Raw genomic sequence first — 23,002 nt, 5'->3', positions numbered from 1 at the left:
CGAGTGGATGATCCATCTCAGCCTCCTTCGGAGGCCCCAGGCACAAATGCCAGTCTTCAACCAATTTGATTCATTCCATGTAATTTCAAGCAACAGCTGAAGGCATTGGATACTGCAAAGGCTATGAGCGCTGACTATATTCCAGCAATAATACTGAAGACTTGTGCTCTAGAACTTGACGTGCCCCTAGCCAAGCTGTTCCAGTACAGCTATAACACTGGCATCTACCCGGCAATGTGGAAAATTACCCAGGTATGTCCTGTACACAAAAAGCAGGACAAATGCAACCCGGCCAATTACCACCCCATCAGTCTACTCTTGATCATCAACATAGTGATGGATGGGGTCATCAATAGTATTATCAAGTGGCCATTGCTTAGCAATAGCCTGCTCACTGATGCTCAGTTTGGGCTCCACCAGGGTCACTCAGCTTCTGGCCATTGTACAGCCTTGGTTCAAACATGGACAAAAGAGCTGAACTCCTGAGGTGAGGTGAGAGTGACTGCCCTTGACACCAAGACAGTATTTGACTCAGCGTGGCATCAAGAAGCCCTAGCAAAACTGGAGTCAATGGGAATCAGGGGGAAAACTCTCCACTGGTTGGAGTCATTCCATGCACAAAGGAAGATGGTTGTGGTTGTTGGAAGTCAATCATCTCAGTTCCAGGCATCACTGCAGGAGTTCCTCAGGGTCGTGTCCTCAGCTCAACCATCTTCAGCTACTTCATCAATGACCTTCCATAATAAGGTCAGAAATGGGGATGTTCACTGATGATTGCACAATGTTCAGCACCATTTGCGATTCCTCAGATACTGAAGCAGTCCATTTCCAAATGCAGCAAAACCTGAACAATACCCAGTCTTGGGCTGACAAGTGGCAAGTAACTTTTGCGCCACAAAAGTGCCAGGCAATGACAATCTCCAACAAGAGAGAATCTAGCCATCGCCACTTTGCATTCAATGGCATTACCATCACTGAATCTCCCACTATCAACATCTTGGGGGTTACCATTGACAGAAACTGAACTGGACTAGCCATATGAATACTGTGGTTACAAGAGCAGGTCAGAGGGTAGGAATTCTGTGGTGAGTAACTCACCTCCTGATTCCCCAAAGTCTGTCCACCATCTACTAGGGATAAGCCAGGAGTGTGATGAAATATCTCCGCTTCCCTGGATGAGTGCAGCTTCAACAACACTCAAGAAACTTGACACCATACAGGACAAAGCAGCCTACTTGATTGGCACCGCATCCACAAACATTCACTCCCTCCACCACCTTCTTTCTTTCCTTTTCCTCTCTCTTCCTACTTCATTTTTCATTTCACTTTCTCTTTCAAACTTCATCCTCTATTTTTGTAGTTCATTTTTTTTTGTTAATTTGACCAGAAGGTTAGTGGAATCATCTTTTTCTTCCTTAAGCTTCAATATCCAGGCTACTACTTTAAAAATCTCTGCTTTCACCATTCCTGATTTCAAGTCAATCCTTAATTCCTTTCCCACCGCCTTCAAAGTAACCTTTGTTAACAACTCCAAGACACCAAGCGTTTAATCAGTTCTCTACAGAAATGTCTGAGCATTGGAGATAGCCATATTGATTTTCACTGAATGCAGCAGAAGCATATGTGAAACCTTGTTGATTTAAATTCTTGAAAATTCCTGTGTACTTGATTTTCCCTCTCAGCATTTTGTCCCCAATTTGTTACAATTCCCATAACTGATAACTTTTTAAAAAGTAAAGAATCCCCACAATGTCTATGGAAAGGAAACTGCTTGACAAGACTTCACTTTGTAAATCTTTTAATATAACAAACCAAGTAAAATCAAATTAATTCAAACATTAATTAACAAATGAAGGGTATTTCACATTGAAAGATAAATTTTGCTTTAAATAGTCCATATAAAAAAGATACTCTTCACATTGTTGCAAATACTTGCATTACTTCCCACACAAATGTGGCATTATTTGTCATCTGGCAATCTTTGTAACCCAGCCTTTATTTTGTAGGACCTCTCACTTGCCATCTAATCATTTCGCATCCTTTTCATTCCCATGGCCACCCAAGGTCAGATGGGCATTTCTTGGAACCTCATGATGTCATAATCAGGAAACCAATTAATCCTCTTTCAAAATAATTCCCAATCCACTCAGCTCCTGAAGGGCCACCGCACAAAAGAAAATACAAATGCTGGTGCTGTCAGTGACACTCACATCTCAAGAATGAATTAAAAAAAGAGTTGCCACAGGTGCAATAGGCTGAATATTCTATTATTATAATTATTATTATAATTATTGCCCCTAATATCCCCTTATATTGGTATCCTTGCAAAGTGCCCTGATGCGTGCAAGGCAAAAAGCTTTGATATGTCTCTTTTTTCAGCAAGAGGCAATTTATAATTTGTTTTGATTGACTCTTGGACTAGATATTTATTTGAAATCTACTGATTAATAATGTGTTCTTGTACAAATATTTTTGAACATATTTAAATACACTACTTGTTATAAGCTGTCTATTAACATTAGTAATGATGGATCTTTGTTGCTTGTCATGCCATTTTTATTTGACATGCAGTTGGATACCCCAGTGATTGCGAAGGGCCCGGTGGAACTATGGTTAAGTGACTTATTGCGAATGCAGCAAACTTCACTGCACACTGTGATTAAATTAGCATATTACAGCTTCAGCGAACCAGATTTCCAGCTAATACCTTTCCTCTATGAGGCTCCTGGCCAGGTAAATCAATAAAGATAATATTTGTTTTGTTTTCCAGATTCATGCAATTGTTCTTTCCCATCATCAGGCCACACAGATAGCCTGGGTTAAATCTTACAGATGCAAAAGCCAATTTTTAAAAAATAATTTGTATCAGTGGGTGGAATTTTCCATTTATGAGGCTAAGTACAGTGGCGGATGGTTTCAGCAGCGCCCACCCCACTGCTCAGAATGGCGGGAACTCATGCCAGATTCTGCTCTTGGAAGCTCATTAATTATGCACAGGCAGGTATCAGACCAAATCATCTGGTGGGTTAGGAACTCATTTGTTTGCCCGCTGTCAGCTGGCGGGGTCCAAAGTCCAGCCGCTATATTTAAACAGCAGTCAAATACATGCATCGCATTCTCTCCAGCCCATCTCCACGAGACCAGGAGACATTGCATATGTCTTCTACGCACAAGACGAAGACTATAAGCCTCAAAGAGAAGGCAGCACCCCGCTTCACCCGCCAGGCCCTCAAGGCCTTGATCAGAGAAGCGCGGGCACACAGGCATGTCCTGTAACCAAGGGATGGATGCAGGAGCCACACCAGCCTCACATTTCCGGCCTGGGAGGCTGTTACACAGGAGGTCAGCGCGGCTGGCAACTACGCCTAAAATGCCATCCAGTGCAGGAACAGGATGAATGATCTCATCCGCTCCGCCCAGAGTAAATCATCCTTCAACTTCCTCCAATATCAAACTCTGATCATAGCATCATATACTCAAAAGACTACTCTCTTCAGGGATTTCACACAACCATTAGTGGGGGACACATATCAACGCTCATTCTCTCACCAAGACTTTTATATCACCACCATCCCATCAATCATGTTGCTCACATTCTATCCTCTGGCCCTTCTGGGGAGGGCTCGCCACGTACATGCACCTCACCCAAACTTTGTTACAACCCTTCACATCGCATGCCTTTCTTTCACCTTCATACAGGGCAAGCTGGCATAAAACAGAAGGGAAAGAGCACAAAGCGGGGAAGGGATAGGTCGCATCATTGCCTTCACTGAGTTCGAGGAGGCTGCAGTCAAGTTGGCTGTGGAGGAGAGAAATCATTCCTGTGGCGAAGGGGGGATCGGTTTGTCCCACCAACCTAGTACGGATCACAGCTCCATCACTTCATCACACCCTAACAATCACAGTGAGTCACATGCAGTCTTATATCGCTCATGCTCTATTTTCTAGACATCGGCAGATCGAGGCCCACAAGGCAACCCTCAGACCATGTCTGAAGAGGATGCTCTAGAATAACAGTCACTGTGCTCGCCCGCACCCTCTATCAACTCAGAGTCACACACCCCAGTGGGGCACAGCTACAGATTAGGCTCGGGGTCACTTACTGGCGAATATATCACTGACATGTCCCGGCAGCAGTCAGAGGCAGGGACAGCCCTGGTCTCCAGCACTCAGGGAATTGTTGGAGAACAGCCACCTGCTCAGCCTGAGTCCGATGATGACCCTCTGGAAGCGGCTGCCAACTCAATGCTGGAGATGCAACGACAGGCGGCGGAACATCAGGCAGCAATCCAACAGTCACAGCAGACTGGAGCGAACAATGGAGGAGTCTGTCCGCATTCTGCTGATATCGTGACTCCGACAAGTGAGCATCTCGAGGTCACCATGGGAAGTTTGGTGACCACCGTGGAGAACTTGGCCCAGCAGATCTTGCCAGATTTGTGCTCGGCTCTGCACTCCATGGCTACATACCCTGGTGGGCACCGTTAGGATGTAGGCGACATGGGGATGAGGCACCTTGACCTCCCTGAATGATTAAAGGGTCAAGAAAGTGAAGCTCAGAATATGAAATGTATGGCAACTGTAAAGGTTTATAATTTTACCTGCCTTACTCGCATAATGGCTGATGCAGCTTTGTTCCTGAGACGCAAGCACATACATCGAGGTGACCAAGGTGGCATCCCAGATGTGTAGCACCTGGAGTACTACATGGGATGATAAGGAGTAATTGAGATGAGTGACCTGATTGAGCTTTGTGCTCCAATCTATGATTGTGGCATTGTAATGACCAATCAGTTGCTCGTGGTAAATAAGTGGATGCCCTTTGGCCCATTATGAATGGCAATTCTGGTGAACACATGGCTAGCCTTCATTGATGGAATAATACAGCTGTGCCTCCTTCACTATTGCCTGTATTCCCAAATTCTAAATTACTATGTGTCACTCTTGAGATGCAGCGACTGTGATGTGAAGCATTAAGTTCTGAGGCACCCCTTTAATAGCGCTAACGAAGGCATTGGCTTTCAGTGGATTTCTTCCCAAGGAGGTCTTCCTCCTTTCTCACTTAGCAGGCTCATATTCATTCTTGCGGCATGAACAAGCTAAAGGGTGCCTCCAGAAAGGGCCCCTTAGCCCAACAGTGCACTCCTTCCACACTTCCTCAGGACCTTCCCGATCAGATTTGCTGGTACTTCTGATTTGATAAAGTGTCATTACTGTGGTACAGCAAGATTATGGTTCTATTACTTTGAAACACAATTTGTGCTCCCTTTCTCACTTTCTGTCTGCCTGATATATAGCTTGAACCTCATGATGTGAAGGTAAAGCTCCCTCCTATTGTTCTACAGCTTTCCCCAATACTACTCATAGTTGCTGTGGTGAACGTTCCTACTCTCTGCCCCGAGTTCATCACTTGTGACATGCTGATGCCCCATGTGGACTTTTACCCACCCCATCAAGACGCTGTGTGCACGGTCACCCACCGAGGCGGCACCCTCATCACACCAGGAGGGCTTCACATACACCCCCACCACCCTCTTTATTATGTGTTTTCAATCTACAGGCTGCAGATGCGTCCAGCTACCATGACCATTCCATCTGCAGCCCAGTGCAGAGACAGCCAAGCTCAAGGACAGCAACAGTGAGACAGCTCCACACACCAAGCTGTGCTTTTTTCCTTTGGAGCACACAGTCCCTGCTCCTCCCTTCAGCAGGGGAACACCATGCTCCCAATGATTCCTCCTGTTGCATGTCTGCTGTACCCCTGGACTGACTCCTATCTCTGACTCCTGATTAGGAGGTCAACGTAGCCCCTGGACAGCCTGTACTTTGTGACTCCTTTCCACATCACCACAGGAGTGTCTGTACCCTGTGACTCCTGACTGCAAGACCCAGGCCAAAGACTTGGACTTTCACATAGCTCCCCTTGCCCTGATAACTGAGGACAACAGTGACCCCACTCAAATCATCCCCCCAAACTCTGAGGCTCCATGCAACCCATCCTGTTGTGGGACTCCCACTCCCCTTCCTATTCCAAAGTCTGAGTGTATTCCTTTACAGTCAAACATGTGTTTGTATTTTGACCCCCTTGAATGTCAACGTTTCAAGTACCGTTGTCGGGCTCCAGCTTGCCACCCCTCGGTCTACCCTCTGCCTTCCATTGTTCCCCATCCTTCTCCATTTCCTTGCCCCTCTGCCTTCCATCATGCCCCCCTTATCCCCTCACAGCCCTTGCACAGCCCGCCTTCCTCATTGTCCCCCTTCTGTTTGTAATTCCCATCCCCTCACACCCCACCCCCAGTCAAAATGCTCATTTCTGAAAGTGGAGTTCTGTTTGAGTACCACTGCACATCCATGTCCTTGTGGACAATGTAGGCAAAGAGCACGAGCAGACCAACCCTACCGTCCCAGCAGTATGGTGTTCATCACAAGACCGGCGCAGAGCTACATATGTTATACTCACCTTGAAGTCATGAGTGAACTGAGGTCTGATTTATGCACGCCACTCCTTTTTAAAGGGGTTTCAGGCCAACATAGTTGCCAACTGATTGGAAGGCATCATGTGATTCTGGTGAGCAGATGTTTTAATGAACATTCCTGAGGTGGTTTTTTTAAAATTTATTTTATGGGATGTGGGCATTGCTGGCTAGGCCAGCATTCATTGCCCATCCCTGATTGCCCTTGAGGTGGTGATGAGCTGCCTTCTTGAACCACTGCAGTCCCTGTGGTGTAGGTACACCCACAGTGCTGTTAGGGAGAGAGTTCCAAGATCTTGACACAGTGAAGGTACGACGATATACTTCCAAGTCAGGATGATGAGTGGCTTGGAGGGGAACTTTCAGGTGCTGGCAGTAAGGAATGCAAAACATTGAAAGTTCGGGAGATAAAACAGCAAGAATTCAAGAGATAAAACAGCGAGAGTTCAGGAGATAAAACAGAGCGAGCGGAGAGGCAGTCGAGAGATTGAAACAGCGCAAGTACAGAAACGTAAACTTCTAAACAAGCACAGGGAAGGTAAGAATTTATAGGCACAGGAGAGGGAGCTGACTTGTGAGTAAGGGCAAAGAATTTCTACTAATGTCCATAGAGTCATAAAGGTCTACAGCACAGAAAAAAGCCCTTTTTCTGCATTGGTCAAGCGAGTACCTAACTATTCTAATCCCATTTTCCAGCACTAGGCCCATAGCCTTGTATGCCATGGCATCACAAATGCACATCCAAATACTTCTTAAATGTTATGAGGGTTTCTGCCCTTACCACCTTTTCAGGCAGTGAGTTGCAGATTCCCACTACTCTCTGGGTGAAAAAATCCTTCCTCACATCCCCTCTAAACCTCCTGCCCGTTACCTTAAATCTATGTCTCCTGGTTATTGATCCCTCCACCAAGGGGAAAAGTTCCTTCCTGTCTACCCTATCTATGCCCCTCTTAATTTTATACACCTCAATCATGTCCCCCCTCAATCTTCTCTGCTCCAGGGAAAATAACCCCAGTCTATCCAATCTCTCCTCATAACTAAAACTCTCCTGCCCAGGCAACATCCTAGTAAATCTCCTCTGCACCCTCTCTCATACAATCACATCCTTCCTATAATGCGGATTCCAGAACTGCACACAATACTCTAGCTGTGGCCGAACCAGCGTTTTATACAGTTCCAGCATAACCTCCCTGCTCTTATATTCTGTGCCTTGGCAAATAAAGGCAAGTATCCCATATGCCTTCTTAACCACCTTATCTACCTGCCCCGCTAGACTGGTGGACATGCACACCAAGGCCCCACTGATCCTTGGTGCTTCCCAGGGCTCTACCATTCATTGTGTATTCCTGTGCCTTGTTTGTCCTGCCTAAGTGCATCACCTCACACTTATCTGGATTAGATTCCATTTGCCACTGATCAGCCCACCTATATCCTCCTGGCTATTATATATTTATGGGATGTGGGCAGCACTGGCTAGGCCAGCATTTATTGCCTATCCCTAATTGCCCTTGTTTTATAAGGCATTTTTGTTTTAAAGAGTCAACCACTGCTGTGGGTCTGGAGTCACATGTAGGCCAGACCAGTTAAGGATGGCAAGTTTCCTTCCTTAAGGGACATTAGTGAACCAGATGTGTTTTTACAACAATGAGTAGCGGTTTCATGGTCATCATCAGACTTTTAATTCCAGATTTTTATTGAATTCAAATTTCACCACCTGCTATGGTAGGATTTGAACCAGGTTCCTAGCCCATTATGCCAGGTCTCTGGAATAACAGTTTAGTAACAATACCACTATGCCACCACTATATCTAATAGTACAAGAGTAAGGTTATAGTAAGTTAAAGTAAGTAAAAGTAACTAAAGTTTAAGCAAAAAGGTGATTTAAAAGTTTACGGTTAAGGTATGACAGGACAGCTTAGCCAAGCGGAATGCCCATCCTGTGGCATGTGAGGAGTCATGGACACTTCTCGTGGCCCAGACGAGCCCATGTGCAGGAAGTGTCACTGGCTGCACCATTTTGAGTGCCGCATTTCAGAGCTTGAGCAAGGGTTGGAGTCACTGAGATGTATCTGTGAGGCAAAGAACTACATGGATAGCACGTTCAGAGAGGTGGCTGCACCACAAATTAGGGGCAATCAAGCAGATAGTGAATGGGTGACCGCCAGGACCATCCAAGAGAAACAGGTGGGTAGTGCAGGATTCCCCAGAGGTCCCGCTCACTAACCTGTTTTCCATTCTGGATATCGGTGAGGGTGATGGATCCTTGGAGGAGTGCAGCAATACCCAGCCCGTGGCCCACGGATGGCCCAGCTGTACAGGAGGAGAAGAAGAAAAGTGAAGGGGCAGTACTGATAGGGGATTCTTTAGTAAGGGGAGCAAACAATCGTTTCTGCGGCCGTCGACGTGACCCCAGGATGGTTTGTTGCCTACCTGGTACTAGGGTCAAGGATGTCACAGAACGGCTGCAGGACATTCTTTTTGGGGAGGGCAAACAGCCAGAGGTCATGTTCCACATTGGTACTAACGACATAGGTAGGAAGGGGGATGTGGTCCTGCAATCGGAATTTAGGGAGCTAGGTAGAAAATTAGCAAGCAGGACCTCTAAATTAGTAATCTCTGGATTACTCCCAATGCCATGTGCAAATGAGTACAGAAATAGGAAGATAAGACAGATGAATGTGTGGTTGGAAAGATGGTGCAGTAGGGAGGGCTTTAGATTCCTGGGCCACTGGGACTGGCTCTGAGGGGAATGGCACTTGTACAAGCCGGACAGGTTGAATCTGAACAGAGCTGGGACTAAGTTCATTGTGGGTCATTTTGCTAGCTCTGTTGGGGAGGGTTTAATCTAGCAGGGCCGTGGGAACCAGGAGAGAATACTAGAAAGTAAAACCAGCATGCACGGAATGCTGGGACAGGCAGATAGCACTAAAATAGAAAATAATAAGTTAATAGACAGAGTTGGAGTAAGGGAACAAGTAATGAAGTCTATATCAGGGTTACACTTCATGTATGTGAATGCACGGAGTATAGTTAATAAAATTGGGGCGTTACAGGCACAGAATCCCTTGTGGGATTATGATGTTGTGGCGATAACGGAGACCTGGCTAAAGGAAAGGCAGATCTGGGTGCTAAATATTCCTGGTTACAAGGTGTTCAGAAAAGGTAGGAAGAGGAAAAAATGAGGAGGGGTGGCATTTTTGGTTCAGGAGAGTATTGCAGTACTGGAGAAAGAGGATGTGTCAGAGGATTCAAGGACAGTCGATTTGGCTAGAGCTATGGAATAAGAAGGGTGCAATTACATTGCTCGGTGTAATATTTGGACCACCAGCTAGAGGGAAGGATATAGAGGAACAAATCTACAAGGAAATTACAGAGAGGCGTAAACATCATAGAGTAGTTATAATAGGGGACTTTAATTACTCGTATATAGACTGGGATAGTGGTAGTGTAAGAGGCAGAAAGGGACAAACATTCCTAGATTGTGTTCAGGAGAATTTCCAACAGCAGTATGTGTCCAGTCCAACAAGAAAGGAGGCACTGCTAGACCTGGTTCTTGGGAATGAGGTCGGTCAAGTAGATAAAGTGACACTGGGGGAACATTCAGGTGACAGTGACCATTGTATCATAAGGATTAGGATGATGATGGAAAATGACTTTGGTCAATCCAGAGTAAAAGTAATCAACTGGCAGAGAACGGATTTCAATGGGGCAAGAACAGAGCTGGGTCAGATAGACTGGAACCAAAGGTTGGCGGGAAAAAACAGTAGCTGAACAATGGGCTACCTTCAAAGAGGAGATGGTTTGGGCACAGTCAACGTATGTTCCCTCAAAAGGGAAGGGTAGGACAAACAAATCTAGAGCTCCCTAGATGACAAAGGTGATAGAAATTAAATTAAAGAAGAAAAAGTGTGCTTACGACAGGTGTCAGGTAGCAAATACAATGAGAACCAAGCTGAATACAGAAGGTTCAGAAGGGATGTGAAAAAGCAAATACAAGAAGCAAAGAGGGATTATGAAAAAAAGACTGACGGCTAACATAGGGCAGAATTTTGCCCTTGACAGGCGGGCAGGCCCGACCGACTCGGTGGCAGGCGGGTAGTCGATTGCTGCCGCAGAAACAGGCCGCACTGCTATTTTGCACGGGTGGGCCAATTAAGGCCCACCCAGTGGGTTAGCGACTCCCGTGTAGAACGGGGAAATCGTTGCGGAGGCGGGCATGCTCAGACCGCTGGTTCCAATGGGGAACCGGCAGTCTGTATAAAGAGTGGCCAGGCAGCTTCGTTGAGGCAGTGCACCATGGCCACTCGAAGAGGGAGAGAGGCTGCTGTCAGAGAGCAGGAGCAGGAGGAGGGGGGCAGGCTGCAGGAGAGGCCATTGTGCCCCTCGCTTCTCTGATGCATGCCTTGCTATCCTCCTCCAAGAGGTGTCCAGCTGGCAGGATATTTTGTATCCGGAGGATGGGAGGAGGAGGAACCCCATGTCACCAGCCAGGTGTGGGAGGAGGTGGGTGACGCAGTAAGCGCCCGTGATGATGTGTGGCGCACAGGAACGCAGTGCCGCAAACGATTCAACGATTTGCTGCGCTCTGGAAGGGTGAGTACCATGTCAGCCTTGGCCATTTGACCCAGCAGGTGGCCTTAGCTTTTGAGCCCCCCCCCCCCCCCACGTCTTGGTGTCGTTACTGCATTGTGCATTTGGCGCACGCTGGGTGGGCAAACAGGTAGTGACCATGCTTACATCAGCCTTAGTGGCTGATGAGAAGATGGGTTCTCCCCGTAGCATATGTTGGTGTTACTCGCATTTGAGTAGTCTGGGGGAAACCTGCAGGGGTGGCAGCTGGACACATACTCAAAACTCCAACACATGTCATACTGATGGTGATCAGATGGTGGAAGGGGAGCCTCAAGGTGATCACACACTATCTGCACGTTCATGGAGTGAAAGCCCTTCCTGTTGACGAAGGCACCGGGCTCACCTGCTGGCGCCTTGATGGCTACATGTGTGCAGTCTATAGCACCCTGGACACGGGGGAAGCCAGCAATGGCAGCGAAGCCTCTGGCTCGCTGTGTCTGACTTGCCTGGTCACAGCAGAAGTGGATGAAGGTCAATGCCCATCTGAACAGAGCATCTGTAACCTGCTTGACACAAGTGTGGACAGCTGATTGGGACACACCGCACAGATCACCCACCGAGCCCTGGAAGGAGCCAGAGGCATAGAAGTGGAGGGCAACTGTGAGCTTCAGAGCCGCTGCCATGGGGTGTCCACCCACGCAGTTAGGGGAGATCTCAGGGCCAATCATCTGACAGATATAGTTGACTGTTTCCCTTGATAGATGGAGCCTCCTTCGGCACTGCACCTCAGTCATATTGAGGTAGCTGCTTCGCCACCTGTATACCCTGGCAGCAGGATAGTGGCATTTTCTATGGCCCCTTCCACCTTGGACAACATCTTGGCCCAGCGCCCCTTGTGCCTGCGCCTGGCCTCCCAAAGGTGGCTCCACTGGAGGCTGATTGTCCACTCCTGGCCTCCTCCTTATTCTATCTCTCCCTTCCTCCTCAGAGGAGCTGCCTCCAGTGGAGATGTCAGAACCCATACCCAGGCTAAATGGAGGCCTCTGGAAAGCTGCAGGCCCGATAAAGATACTGTCTGCAGACTGGTTTCAAAGTACACAAAAAGCTCTTGGAAATCGATATGAACTGCTAACAATCACACAGGCAAGTTTAAAACACTTTCTGCATTAAATACTTTATGAAAAACATGAACAACCCCTCTGAGTCGACATATTCTGCCAGTGCATGAGTTTTAATAAAAAATCTCCTACCTGCCTGCACATTGGGCCCATGTGCCGAGCCGAAGTTCACACAGGCCCCTCAAAATCGTCGACAATTGGCAAGTTAAGGGCCTTAACAAGGCCTTTAATTAATGGCGGGCGCTCGTCCCGCTGGCCAAAATATTGTGATGCCGCGCGCTGACGTTGGGACACTCGTGCGACGTCAGTGTGTGACATTTCAAGCACTGACGAGCGAGCTCTGCCACCCGCACATCAACCAGAAAATTCTGCCCATAAAAGGAGATCCCAAAGTATACTACAAGCACATCAATAATAAAAGGGTGGTAAGGGAGAAGTAGGGCTGATTAGGGACCAAAAAGGAGATTTACACTTAGAGGCAAGAGGTATAGCTGAAGTGTTAAATGAATACTTTGCATCTGTCTTTACCTACGAGGCAGATGCTGCCCAGGCCATGGTGACAGAGGAGGAAACTCAGTCACTAGAAGGGCTTAAAATTGATAAGGAGGAGGAAATATTGGATAAGCTGTCGGTACTTAAAGTTGGTCAGGCACCAGGACTGGATGCATCCAAGAATATTGAAGGAAGTGAGAGTGGAAATTGCAGAGGCACTGGCAATAATCTTTCAATGTTCCCTGGATTCAATGGAGGTGCCAGAGAATTGGAGAATTGCAAACATTACACCCTTGTTCAAAAAAAGGTTGTAAAGATCTGCCCTGCAATTACAGACCAGTCAGTTTAACTTTGGTGGTGGGTAAACTTCTAGTAACAATTATTCAGGATAGAATTAATAGTCACATGGAAAAATGTGGATTGATTTGGAAGAGTCAGCATGGATTTGTTAAAGGAAAATCGTGTCCAACTAACTTGCTGGATTTTTTTCGAAGACATAACAGAGATGGTTGATGAGGGTAAGGCAGTTGATATGGTGTACATGGACTTCCAAAAGGCATTCAATACAGCGCCACAACAGACTTGTGAGGAAAGTTATAGGTCATGGAAAAAAAGGGGCAGTAGCAACACGGATACAAAATTAGGATAGGAATGGTTAATGGGTATTTTTTGGGCTGGAAGAAGGGTTGTATTGGAGTTCCTCAGTGGTCGGCATTGGCACCCATGCTTTTTCTGATATATATAAATTATCTAGACCTTGGTGTGCAGTGGACAATTTCAAAGTTTGCGGATGACACAAAACTTGGGAGAATTGTAAAGTGTGAGGAGGACAGTGTAGAACTTCAAAAGGACATTGACACATTGGTGGAATGGGCAGATAGGTGGCAGATGAAGTTCAATGTGGAGAAGTGTGAGGTGATACACTTTGGTACAAAGAACATGGAGAGACAGTATAAAATAAAGGATACTATTTTAATGGGTGTAGGAGGAGCAGAGAGAGCTGAGTGTATATGTACAGAGTCATTAAAGGTGGAAAGACAGGTAGAGAGCTGTTGCTAAGCATACAGTATTCTAGGCTTCATTAATAGGGGCATAGAGTATAGGAGCAGGGAGGTCATGATGAACTTATATAAGACATTGGTTAGACCTCAGCTGGAGTAATGTGTACAATTCTGGGTGCCACACTATAGGAAGGATGTGAATGCATTGGAGAGAATGCAGAAGAGGTTTCCGAGAATGGTTCCAGGGATGAGACACTTCAGTTATGAGGAAAGATTGGAGAAGTTGGGACTGTTTTCCTTGGAGAGGAGAAGATGAAGAGGAGACTTGAGAGAAGTTTTAAAAATCATGAGGGGTCTGAACAGGGTAGTTAGGGAGAAACTGTTCCCGCTTGTAAACAGATCGAGACATAGTCGAGAGAGGGGCAGGATTGGCAGCTCAATATTCCAGGAGGTCTTCAGGCGAGACAGGGAAGGAAGTAAAAGAGGACGGGGGTATCACAATATTGATCAAGGAATCAATTACAGCAGTAAGGAGGGATGACATCTTAGAAGGCTCCTCAAATTAAGCCTTATTGGTAGAAATGAAAAACAAAAAAGGAGCAATCACATTTCTGGGAGTGTACTATAGGCCCCCAAACAGTCAGAGAGAAATAGAAGAGCAGATATGTAGGAAAATTTCAGAGAAGTGTAAAAATAATAGGATCGTAATAGTGGGGGATTTCAACTTCCCCAACATTAACTGGGTTAGTCATAGTGTGATAGGTTTAGAGGGAGCGGAATTCTTAAAATGCATCCAGGAGAGCTTTTTAAGCCAGTACATAGAAGGTCCAACAAGAGACAAGGTCCAACAAGGTCCTGGACTTAATTTTAGGGAATGAAGCTGGCAAGTGGCAGAGGTATCAGTGGGGGAGCATTTTGCAGATAGTGATCATAACTCCGTTAGATTCAAGGTTGTTATGGAAAAAGACAAGGATGGGCTAGAAATCAGTTCTAAATTGGGAGAAGGCTGATTTTAATAAGATCAGATAAGATTTGGCCAGAGTGGACTGAGAGCAGCTACTTTTCGGTAAATCTGGAGGACAGCCAATGTGGTACCGTTATTCAAGAAGGGAAGAAGCGATTAACCAGGGAACTACAGGCCAGTCAGTCTAACCTCAGTGGTGGGGAAACTATTGAAAGCAATTCTGAGGGACAGAGTTAATCTACACTTGGAGAGGCAGAGATTAATCAAGGACAGTCAGCACAGTTTTGTTAAGGGGAGGTCATGTCTGACCAATTTGATTGAATTTTTCGAAGAGGTGACCAGGTGTGTAGGTGACCAGGGCAATGCATTTGACGTAAATCGACTTGGACTTCAGCAAGGCTTTTGATAAGGTCCTGCATGGGAGACTAATAACGAAGGTAAGAGCCCTTGGGATGCAAGGCAATTTGGCAAATTGAATCCATAATTGGCTGAGTGGCAGGAAGCAGAGCGTGATGGCCGATGGGTGTTTTTGTGACTGGATGCCTGTGTCCAGTGGGGTTGCACAGGGATCAGTGTTGGGCCCTTGCTGTTTGTGGTATATATAAACAATTTAGACTTGAATGTAGGAGGTTGATCAGTAAGTTCGCAGATGACACGAAAATTAGTGGGGTGGTAAATAGTGAGGAGGATAGCCTTAGACCACAGGAGGATATAGATGGGCTGGTCAGATGGGCTGATCAGTGGCAAATAGAATTTAATCCGTATAAGTATGAGGTGATGCACTTGGGCAGGACAAACAAGGCACGGGAATACACAATGAATGGTAGAACCCTGGGAAATACCGAGGATCAGAGGGACCTTGGTGTGCATGTCCACTAGTACCTTAAGGTAGCGGGACAGGTAGATAAGGTAGTTAAGAAGGCATATGGGATACTTGCCTTTATTAGCTGAGGCATAGAATATAAGAGCAGGGAGGTAATGCTGGAACTGTATAAAACGCTGGTTAGGCCACAGCTAGAGTATTGCGTGCAGTTCTGGAATCCGCATTATAGGAAGGATGTGATTGCACGAGAGACAGTGCAGAGGAGATTTACCAGGATGTTGCCTGGGCTGGAGAGTTTTAGTTATGAGGAGAGATTGGATGGACTGAGGTTATTTTCCCTGGAGCAGAGGAGATTGAGGTGTATAAAATTATGAGGGGCATAGATAGGGTAGACAGGAAGGAACTTTTCCCCTTGGTGGAGGGATCAATAACCAGGGGGCATACATAGATTTAAGGTAAGGGGCAGGAGGTTTAGAGGGGATGTGAGGACAATTTTTTTCACCCAGAGGACGGTGGGAATCTGGAACTCACTGCCTGAAAGGGTGGTAGAGGCAGAAACCCTCATAACATTTAAGAAGTATTTGGATGTGCACTTGCGATGCCATGGCATACAAGGCTATGGGCCTAGTGCTGGAAAGTGGAATTAGAATAATTAGGTACTTGTTTGACCAGCGCAGACTTGAAGGGCCGAAAGATCTTTTTCTGTGCTGTTGACCTCGATGACTCTATGACTATGAGAACCAGAGGGCACAGTTTTAAAGTGTTTCTCAAAGGAAACAAATGTGAGGTGAGAAAAAAACTTCTTCACACAGTGAGTAGTTAGGGCTTGGAATACACTGCCTGGAAGTCTGGTGGAGGCAGGTTCAATTGAGGCATTCAAGAGGGCATTGGATGATTATTTAAATGGAAACAATGTGCAGGGATACAGGGAAAATGCATGAGATTTGCACGAAGTTAAAATGCTGAGAGAGCTGGTGCACACAGTGTGGGCTGAATGGCCTCCTTCTGCACCATAACAATTCTGTGATTCTGTGTTCTCGCCACTGGGCAGTGAGATAACCGACTTGCCATTAACCCATCATTGGCAAAATCACAAACTGCTTTTACACCAGCGGGTTTCCGACTTCTTGCTTGCTGCTCGATTTTCCGCTCCCACCCACCATGAAACCCATGGTAGAAGGAATGGGAAAATTCTGCCTGCTGTCTCTAAATCTTCTTGCACAATTAATTTCCGGAGCAAAATATGTAGGCCAATTTTTAGATTGGGAACTTGGAAAAATGGACTGTTGATTGGCACAGATCTTCCAGTTGGAGTAACAGTGAACATTGAGATGGTTGCTGCTGTTTAGTGTTGGGATCCATGGAAGTTCCTGTACGCGCACATGCGTGGCACTTCCCAGCAAACTTAAAACTTTCGATAGGCATGTTGCTGGAACCCTCAGTGGCTGCTTCCAACATGGACAATGCCATTGGCGACTTGGGCTCAATGCACTTAACTTACCCAGAAATTTACACCTTCATGCCTAGAAATTTTATTTGCACATATAGGACCAGCATGGAAAGTGATTTAAAGCAGAAAATGTATCAGGAAGGCCTTTTGCTTATACAAAATCCCACCACCACTATTCTCCATTTCTGCACCCCACACCAATGATTAGATATTGTTTCCTATTTTACCGAGTTACACTTAAAATGTTGTAAAATATATTTTACTATTTATTTCATTTTATGTACTTTTTAAATTAATTTTAAGATTTTTCTACATTTACACTTTACATTAAAGATAATAGATACTCCTAAAAGTGATTAAAAGTCTTTGGAAGATTAAAAATAGCTTTAAAAAACTCTTAAGAACTTTAAAAAATGCACCATAATACTGAAAGGCACTTTTGCACCTCACCAGTACCCTAGGTGGCTCTCTTCTTGGATGGGTGCTTTTTGCAACCCTTAAAGCTCCAGCAATTAAAGGGAAGGCCGCAGTTTAAATCGCAGTTAGCAGCATACACCTTAGCTTCTCAACTGATCAAAAAATCTAGGCCATTACTTCCAGGAAGGCATTGTCCAGGTGCTCGGATCTCACACTCTGTATTTTTATAAAATATATATAGATATTGTCATAGCTCATTTCTAAAATTTTTAAAACTGGACAAAGACCACCTATAAAATGGCTGAACCTATGTCTGTCTATAACCTTCAAACAATAGGATGTAATATGGCAGTATCGCAGAAACTTGCACCTTGTTATCTCTGAAGAGACACTAACGACCCCTGGGGGCTGCAGAGACCAAATTCAAGGGGAACTATACAAAGGCCATCTGCATTTCTTAAGCCAGACATGGCCAACCAGAGCCGATTCATCTGTTAGGTAAAGGACCCCACAACCTTCCTTTCAAGTCTTAATGGTTGAAACATTTAACATCTCAGGGACCTAGACAAAGGGATACACATTCTTTGTCAAAGTCAGAGTGGAGATATGGGAGAAATGTGACATGAACCTCTAGCTGGTAGAACCAGTAATATTGCCTTCTGGTACTGAAAAAATTTCAGTCTGCCATTTTTCCATCCACCTAACAGCAGAACAGAAAAGGGGCTCAGCCAGGCTGAATGCCTGGCCCCACCTACACTATATCTACTAGACTTCTGTACCATTGCCTACAAGACTGATTCATCTATTTCATTGGTGGGAGGCGGTGGAATAGTGGCATTGTCATTGAGCTAGCATTTATTGCCTATCCCTAATTGCTCTTGTTCAGAGGACATTTTAAGAGTCAACCACATTGCTGTGGGTCAGAAGTCACATATAGGCCAGACCAGGCAAGGACAGCAGATTTCCTTCCCTAAAGGATATTAGCAAGCCAGCAATGGTTTCATGGTCATCATCAGACTTTTAATTCCAGATCTTTTTTATTGAATTCAAATTTCACCATGTCATGGTGGGATTCAAACCCAGGTACCCAGAGCATTGCCCTGGGTGTCTAGAATACTAGTCTGGTGACAATGCCACCGCCTCCCCTATCTTCATCCGATCTCATTTTTTCCTTGCTATCCAACTGCTTAAACCTTCAGAGCGTGCTGCAGCAGTAGAGGCTACAAGGGAAAGGAATCACTGGTAAGTAGTGGGTAAGGTATTTACTACTTTAATTGCTTATAGTTTAAGGACTTTTTGTGGTTTACAGTTTGTATACTCTGCAGTAATGAGGTTCAGGAAAGAAGGGCCCTAGAGTAATTGACTTAAAATGTTTAATTTAAAGGAATAAGTCATGGCAGGAGTGCTCAAAGCCGTGGTGTGCTCCTCGTGCTCCATGGGAAGCCGGGGACGTTTCCAGTGCCCGGGACCAGCATGTGTGCAGAAAGTGTGCCCAGTTGCAGCTCCTGGAAGTTCGGGTTTCAGAGCTGGAACGGCGGCTGGGGACACTGTGAAGCATCCGCGAGTCTGAGAGCATCGTGGATAGCACGTTTAGAGAGGTGGGTCACACTGCAGATGAAGGGACTTCAGGAAGGAAGGGAATGGGTAACCAGCAGGCAGTCCAAGAGAAACAGGCAGGTAGTTCAGGAGTCCCCTGGGGTCCTGCTCACAAATCGGTATTCCATTTTGGAGGCTGATGAGGGCGCTGGTTCCTCCAGGGAGTGCGGACAGAGCCAAGCTTCTGGCACCATAAGCAGCCTGTCTGTACAGGAGGGGAGGAAGTGAGGAAGAGCAATAGCAATAGGGGATTCTATAGTCAGGGGAACAGATAGGCGCTACTGTGGCCGTCAATGTGACTCCAGGATGGTATGTTGCCTCCCTGGTGCCAGGGTCCGGGACGTCACTGAACGGCTGCAGGGCATCCTGAAGGGGGAGGGTGATAAGTCAGAGGTCATGGTACATGTTGGTACCAATGATATAGGTAGAAAGAGGGATGAGGTCTTGCATCAAGAATTCAGGGAGTTAGGCAGTAGATTAAAAAGCAAGACCTCTCGGGTTGTAATCGCTAAATTACTCCCAGTGCCACATGCTAGCGAGCACAGAAATAGGAGAATAGCGCAGATGAATATGTGGCTTAAGAGTTGGTGCAGGAGGGAGGGTTTTAGATTCCTGGATCACTGGGACCATTTCTGGGGAAGGTGGGACCTGTACAGGTCTACATCTGAACCAGAGCGGGACTAACATCCTTGCGGGCGTGTTTGCTCGTGCTGTTGGGAGGAGTTTAAACTAATTAGGCAGGGGGAGGGGACAGAGAATGTTAGTAGAATAGGGACACATCATAATACAGTAAAACAATCAAGTCAAAGGGAGTACAGCTGCAATAAGCTTCAAGGAAGGAAGGCAAGGCTGGATGACCTCTAATGCCAGGAGTATTACAGGTAAAACAGGAGGAGGTGTTGCATTATTAGTTAAGGAGTTCGTTACTGCAGTAAGGAGAGATGATATATTGGAGGGGGCATCGAATGAAGCTTTGTGGGTAGACTTTAGGATTAAAAAAGGGGCAACCACATTATTAGGTGTTTATTATAGACCCCCAAATAGTCAGCAGGAAATTGAGGAGCAAATATGTGCTCAATTTGCGGAGTTGTGTAAAAACAATAACAATAGGGTAAATATATTAGGTGATTTCAACTTTCCCAACATTAATTGGGATGGACATAGTGTTAAGGGCTTGGATGGATGAATTTCTTGAAATGTGTACAGGAGAACTTTTTAGGTCAATATGTAGAGGGTCCAACAAGGGACGGTGCGTTGCTGGACCTAATTCTGGGGAATGAAGCCAGACAGGTGGCTTAGGTGGTGGTGGGGGAGCATTTTAGTGATAGCGAACACAACATGGTACAGTTTAAGTTTGTTATGCACAAAGAAATCGACAAGTTGCAAAAAAATGTTTTGGATTGGGGGAGAGTGGATTTTAGTAAAATAAGGCAGGATCTGGCCAAGGTAGACTGGGAGCAATTACTTGTGGGGAAATCTACAGAGGAACAGTGGGGGGTGTTCAAAAAGGAAATGGGGAGAGTACAGGTTCAACAAGTTCCCCCTAGGATGATAGGAAGGAGTAACAAGCCCAGAGAACCATGGATGACCAGAGATATTCAGGTTATGATGTGAAGGAAAAGAGAGGCTTTTAGCAGTTACAAGGGAAGCAAATCAGTGGAGGCATTAGTGGAGTACAGAAAGTGCAGGGTGGAGCTTAAGAAAGCAATTAGGAGAGCAAAGAGGGGATATGAGAAAGCTCTGGCTGGTAAAAGTAGGGAAAATCCCAAGATATTCTATAAGTATATCAATGGGAAGAGGATAACCAGGGAAAGAGTAGGGCCCATAAGGGATCAAGGGGGCAATCTATGGGTGGAGCCAGAGGACATCGCTCGGGTGTTGAATGAATACTTCACGTCCGTCTTCACCCAAGAGAATGAGGATGAAGGTATCGAACTTTGGGAGAGAGACTGCGAGGTTCTTAAGCAAATTGATATAGGGAGTGACAAGGTATTGGAGGTTTTAGCAGGCGTAAAAGTGGACAAATCTCCAGGTCCGGTTGATTTGTGTCCCAGACTGCTGAGGGAGGCAAGGGAGGAGATCGCAAGGGCTCTGACCCAAATTTTTAATTCCTCTTTGGCCACAGGGGAGGTGCCAGAGGACTGGAGAATATCTAATGTGGTTCCGCTATTTAAGAAGGGTTACAGAGATAAGCCAGGGAACTACAGGCCAGTGAGTCTCACATCAGTGGTAGGGAAACTATTGGAGAAATTTCTGTAGGAGAGTATCTATCTCCACTTGGAGAGGCAAGGTTTGATCAGGGATAGTCAGCATGGCTTTGTCAGAGGGAGGTCATGCCCAACAAATTTGAATTTTTTGAGGAGGTGACCAGGTGTGTAGATGAGGGTAGTGTAGTTGATGTAGTTTATATGGATTTCAGCAAAGCCTTTGACAAGGTCCCACATGGGAGACTTATAAAGAAGGCAAAGGCACATGGAATACAGGGTAATTTGATAAGGTGGATTCAAAATGGGCTTAGTTGTAGGAGGCAGAGGTTGATGACAGAAGGATGCTTTAGTGACTGGAGGCCATTGTCCGGTGGCGTACCACAGGGATCTGTGCTGGGTCCCCTATTATTTATCATTTATATAAACGACACAGATGACTATGTAGGGGGTAGGATTAGTAAGCTTGTGGATGACACATTGGCCGGGTGGTTAACAGTGAGGTTGAGTGTCTTGGGCTACAGGAAGATATGGATGGAATGCTCAAATGGGCAGATAAGTGGCAGATGGAATTTAACCCTGAAAAGTGTGAGATGATACACTTTGGAAGGAGTAATTCGACAAGGAAGTATTCAATGAACGGCATGGCACTAGGAAGTTCTGAGGAACAAAGGGACCTTGGCGTGTCTGTCCATAGATCCCTGAAGGCGGAGGGGCATGTTAGTGGGATGGTGAAAAAGGCATATGGGACACTTGCCTTTATCAATCGAAGCATAGATTACAAAAGTAGGGAGGTTATGTTGGAGTTGTATAGAACCTTGGTGAGGCCATAGCTGGAGTACTGTGTGCAGTTCTGGTCGCCACATTATAGGAAGGATGTGATTGCACTGGAGGGGGTGCAGAGGAGATTCACCAGGATGTTGCCTGGGATGAAACATTTAAGTTTTGAAGAGAGGCTGGATAGACTTGGGTTGTTTTCGTTGGAGCAGAGAAGACTGAGGGGTGACCTGATCGAGGTGTACAAGATTATGAGGGGCATGGACAAGGTGGATAGGGAGCAGCTGTTCCCCTTCGTTGAAGGGTCAGTCACAAGGGGACATAAGTTCAAGGTGAGGGGCAGGAGGCTTAGGGGTGATGTGAGGAAAAACATTTTTACCCAGAGGGTGGTGACGGTCTGGAATGCACTGCCTGGGAGGGTGGTGGAGGCGGGTTGCCTCACATCCTTTAAAAAGTACCTGGGTGAGCACTTGGCATGTCATAACATTCAAGGCTATGGGCCAAGTGCTGGTAAGTGGGATTAGGTAGGTAGGTCAGGTGTTTCTCACGTGTCGGTGTAGACTCGATGGGCCAAAGGTCCTCTTATGCACTGTGATTCTGTGATTCAAGTTTGCTATTGTGTTATTAATAGAAAATTGGATCACACCAAAATTGAAGTGTTGGGAAACATACCACCACTTATAAAGGGGGAAGCAAATCAAAGCAACTTTCTGTTTACAGACGGGTGGTGAGAAGAGAAACTGGGGCTGTTTAAATTAACCCTCCTCCTGCCCGTAACATCATATGTGGATATAAAAGAGCCAGGAAATAATAAAGATAACTAGAGAGGGTTGTTTTCATTCAATATAATATATTAATCATTTAAATTATGAAAGTAGATTATGAAAGTTGGACAGTTAACCTTTGGAAAAGAGAACATACAAATGTGGCCTAAATTTAACTTCTAAGATTATGAAGATGATTGACCGTTAACTGAGTATTTTTTTCAACTGATGAAGGATTTGAATAGCAGTGAATAGAAAGCGAAAATAAGGAAGTTAGGAATAAGAGAGAAATCAGGTGGAATGTCTTTACAAAAAAATCATTGCAGACTTATACTAAATAAATGACATATG

General features: G+C 45.7%; 1 protein-coding gene across 1 annotated transcript in view; it reads left to right on the top strand.

The window, feature by feature from the left end:
• Positions 1-23,002, top strand: part of LOC144681152 (dynein axonemal heavy chain 8-like) — a 1,929,890-nt gene that overhangs the window by 949,876 nt on the left and 957,012 nt on the right. The window contains exon 38 of the mRNA XM_078542879.1: positions 2,572-2,733. Within this exon, the coding sequence (XP_078399005.1) occupies positions 2,572-2,733 (162 nt within the window). The remainder of the gene's footprint in view (positions 1-2,571; positions 2,734-23,002) is intronic.

This window comes from Cetorhinus maximus, chromosome 5 (genome assembly GCF_964194155.1).
Source record: "Cetorhinus maximus chromosome 5, sCetMax3.hap1.1, whole genome shotgun sequence".
NCBI classification, from domain to species: domain Eukaryota; kingdom Metazoa; phylum Chordata; class Chondrichthyes; order Lamniformes; family Cetorhinidae; genus Cetorhinus; species Cetorhinus maximus.
The sequence above is the reverse complement of the archived record's forward strand: the minus strand, read 5'-3'. Positions and strand labels throughout refer to the sequence as shown.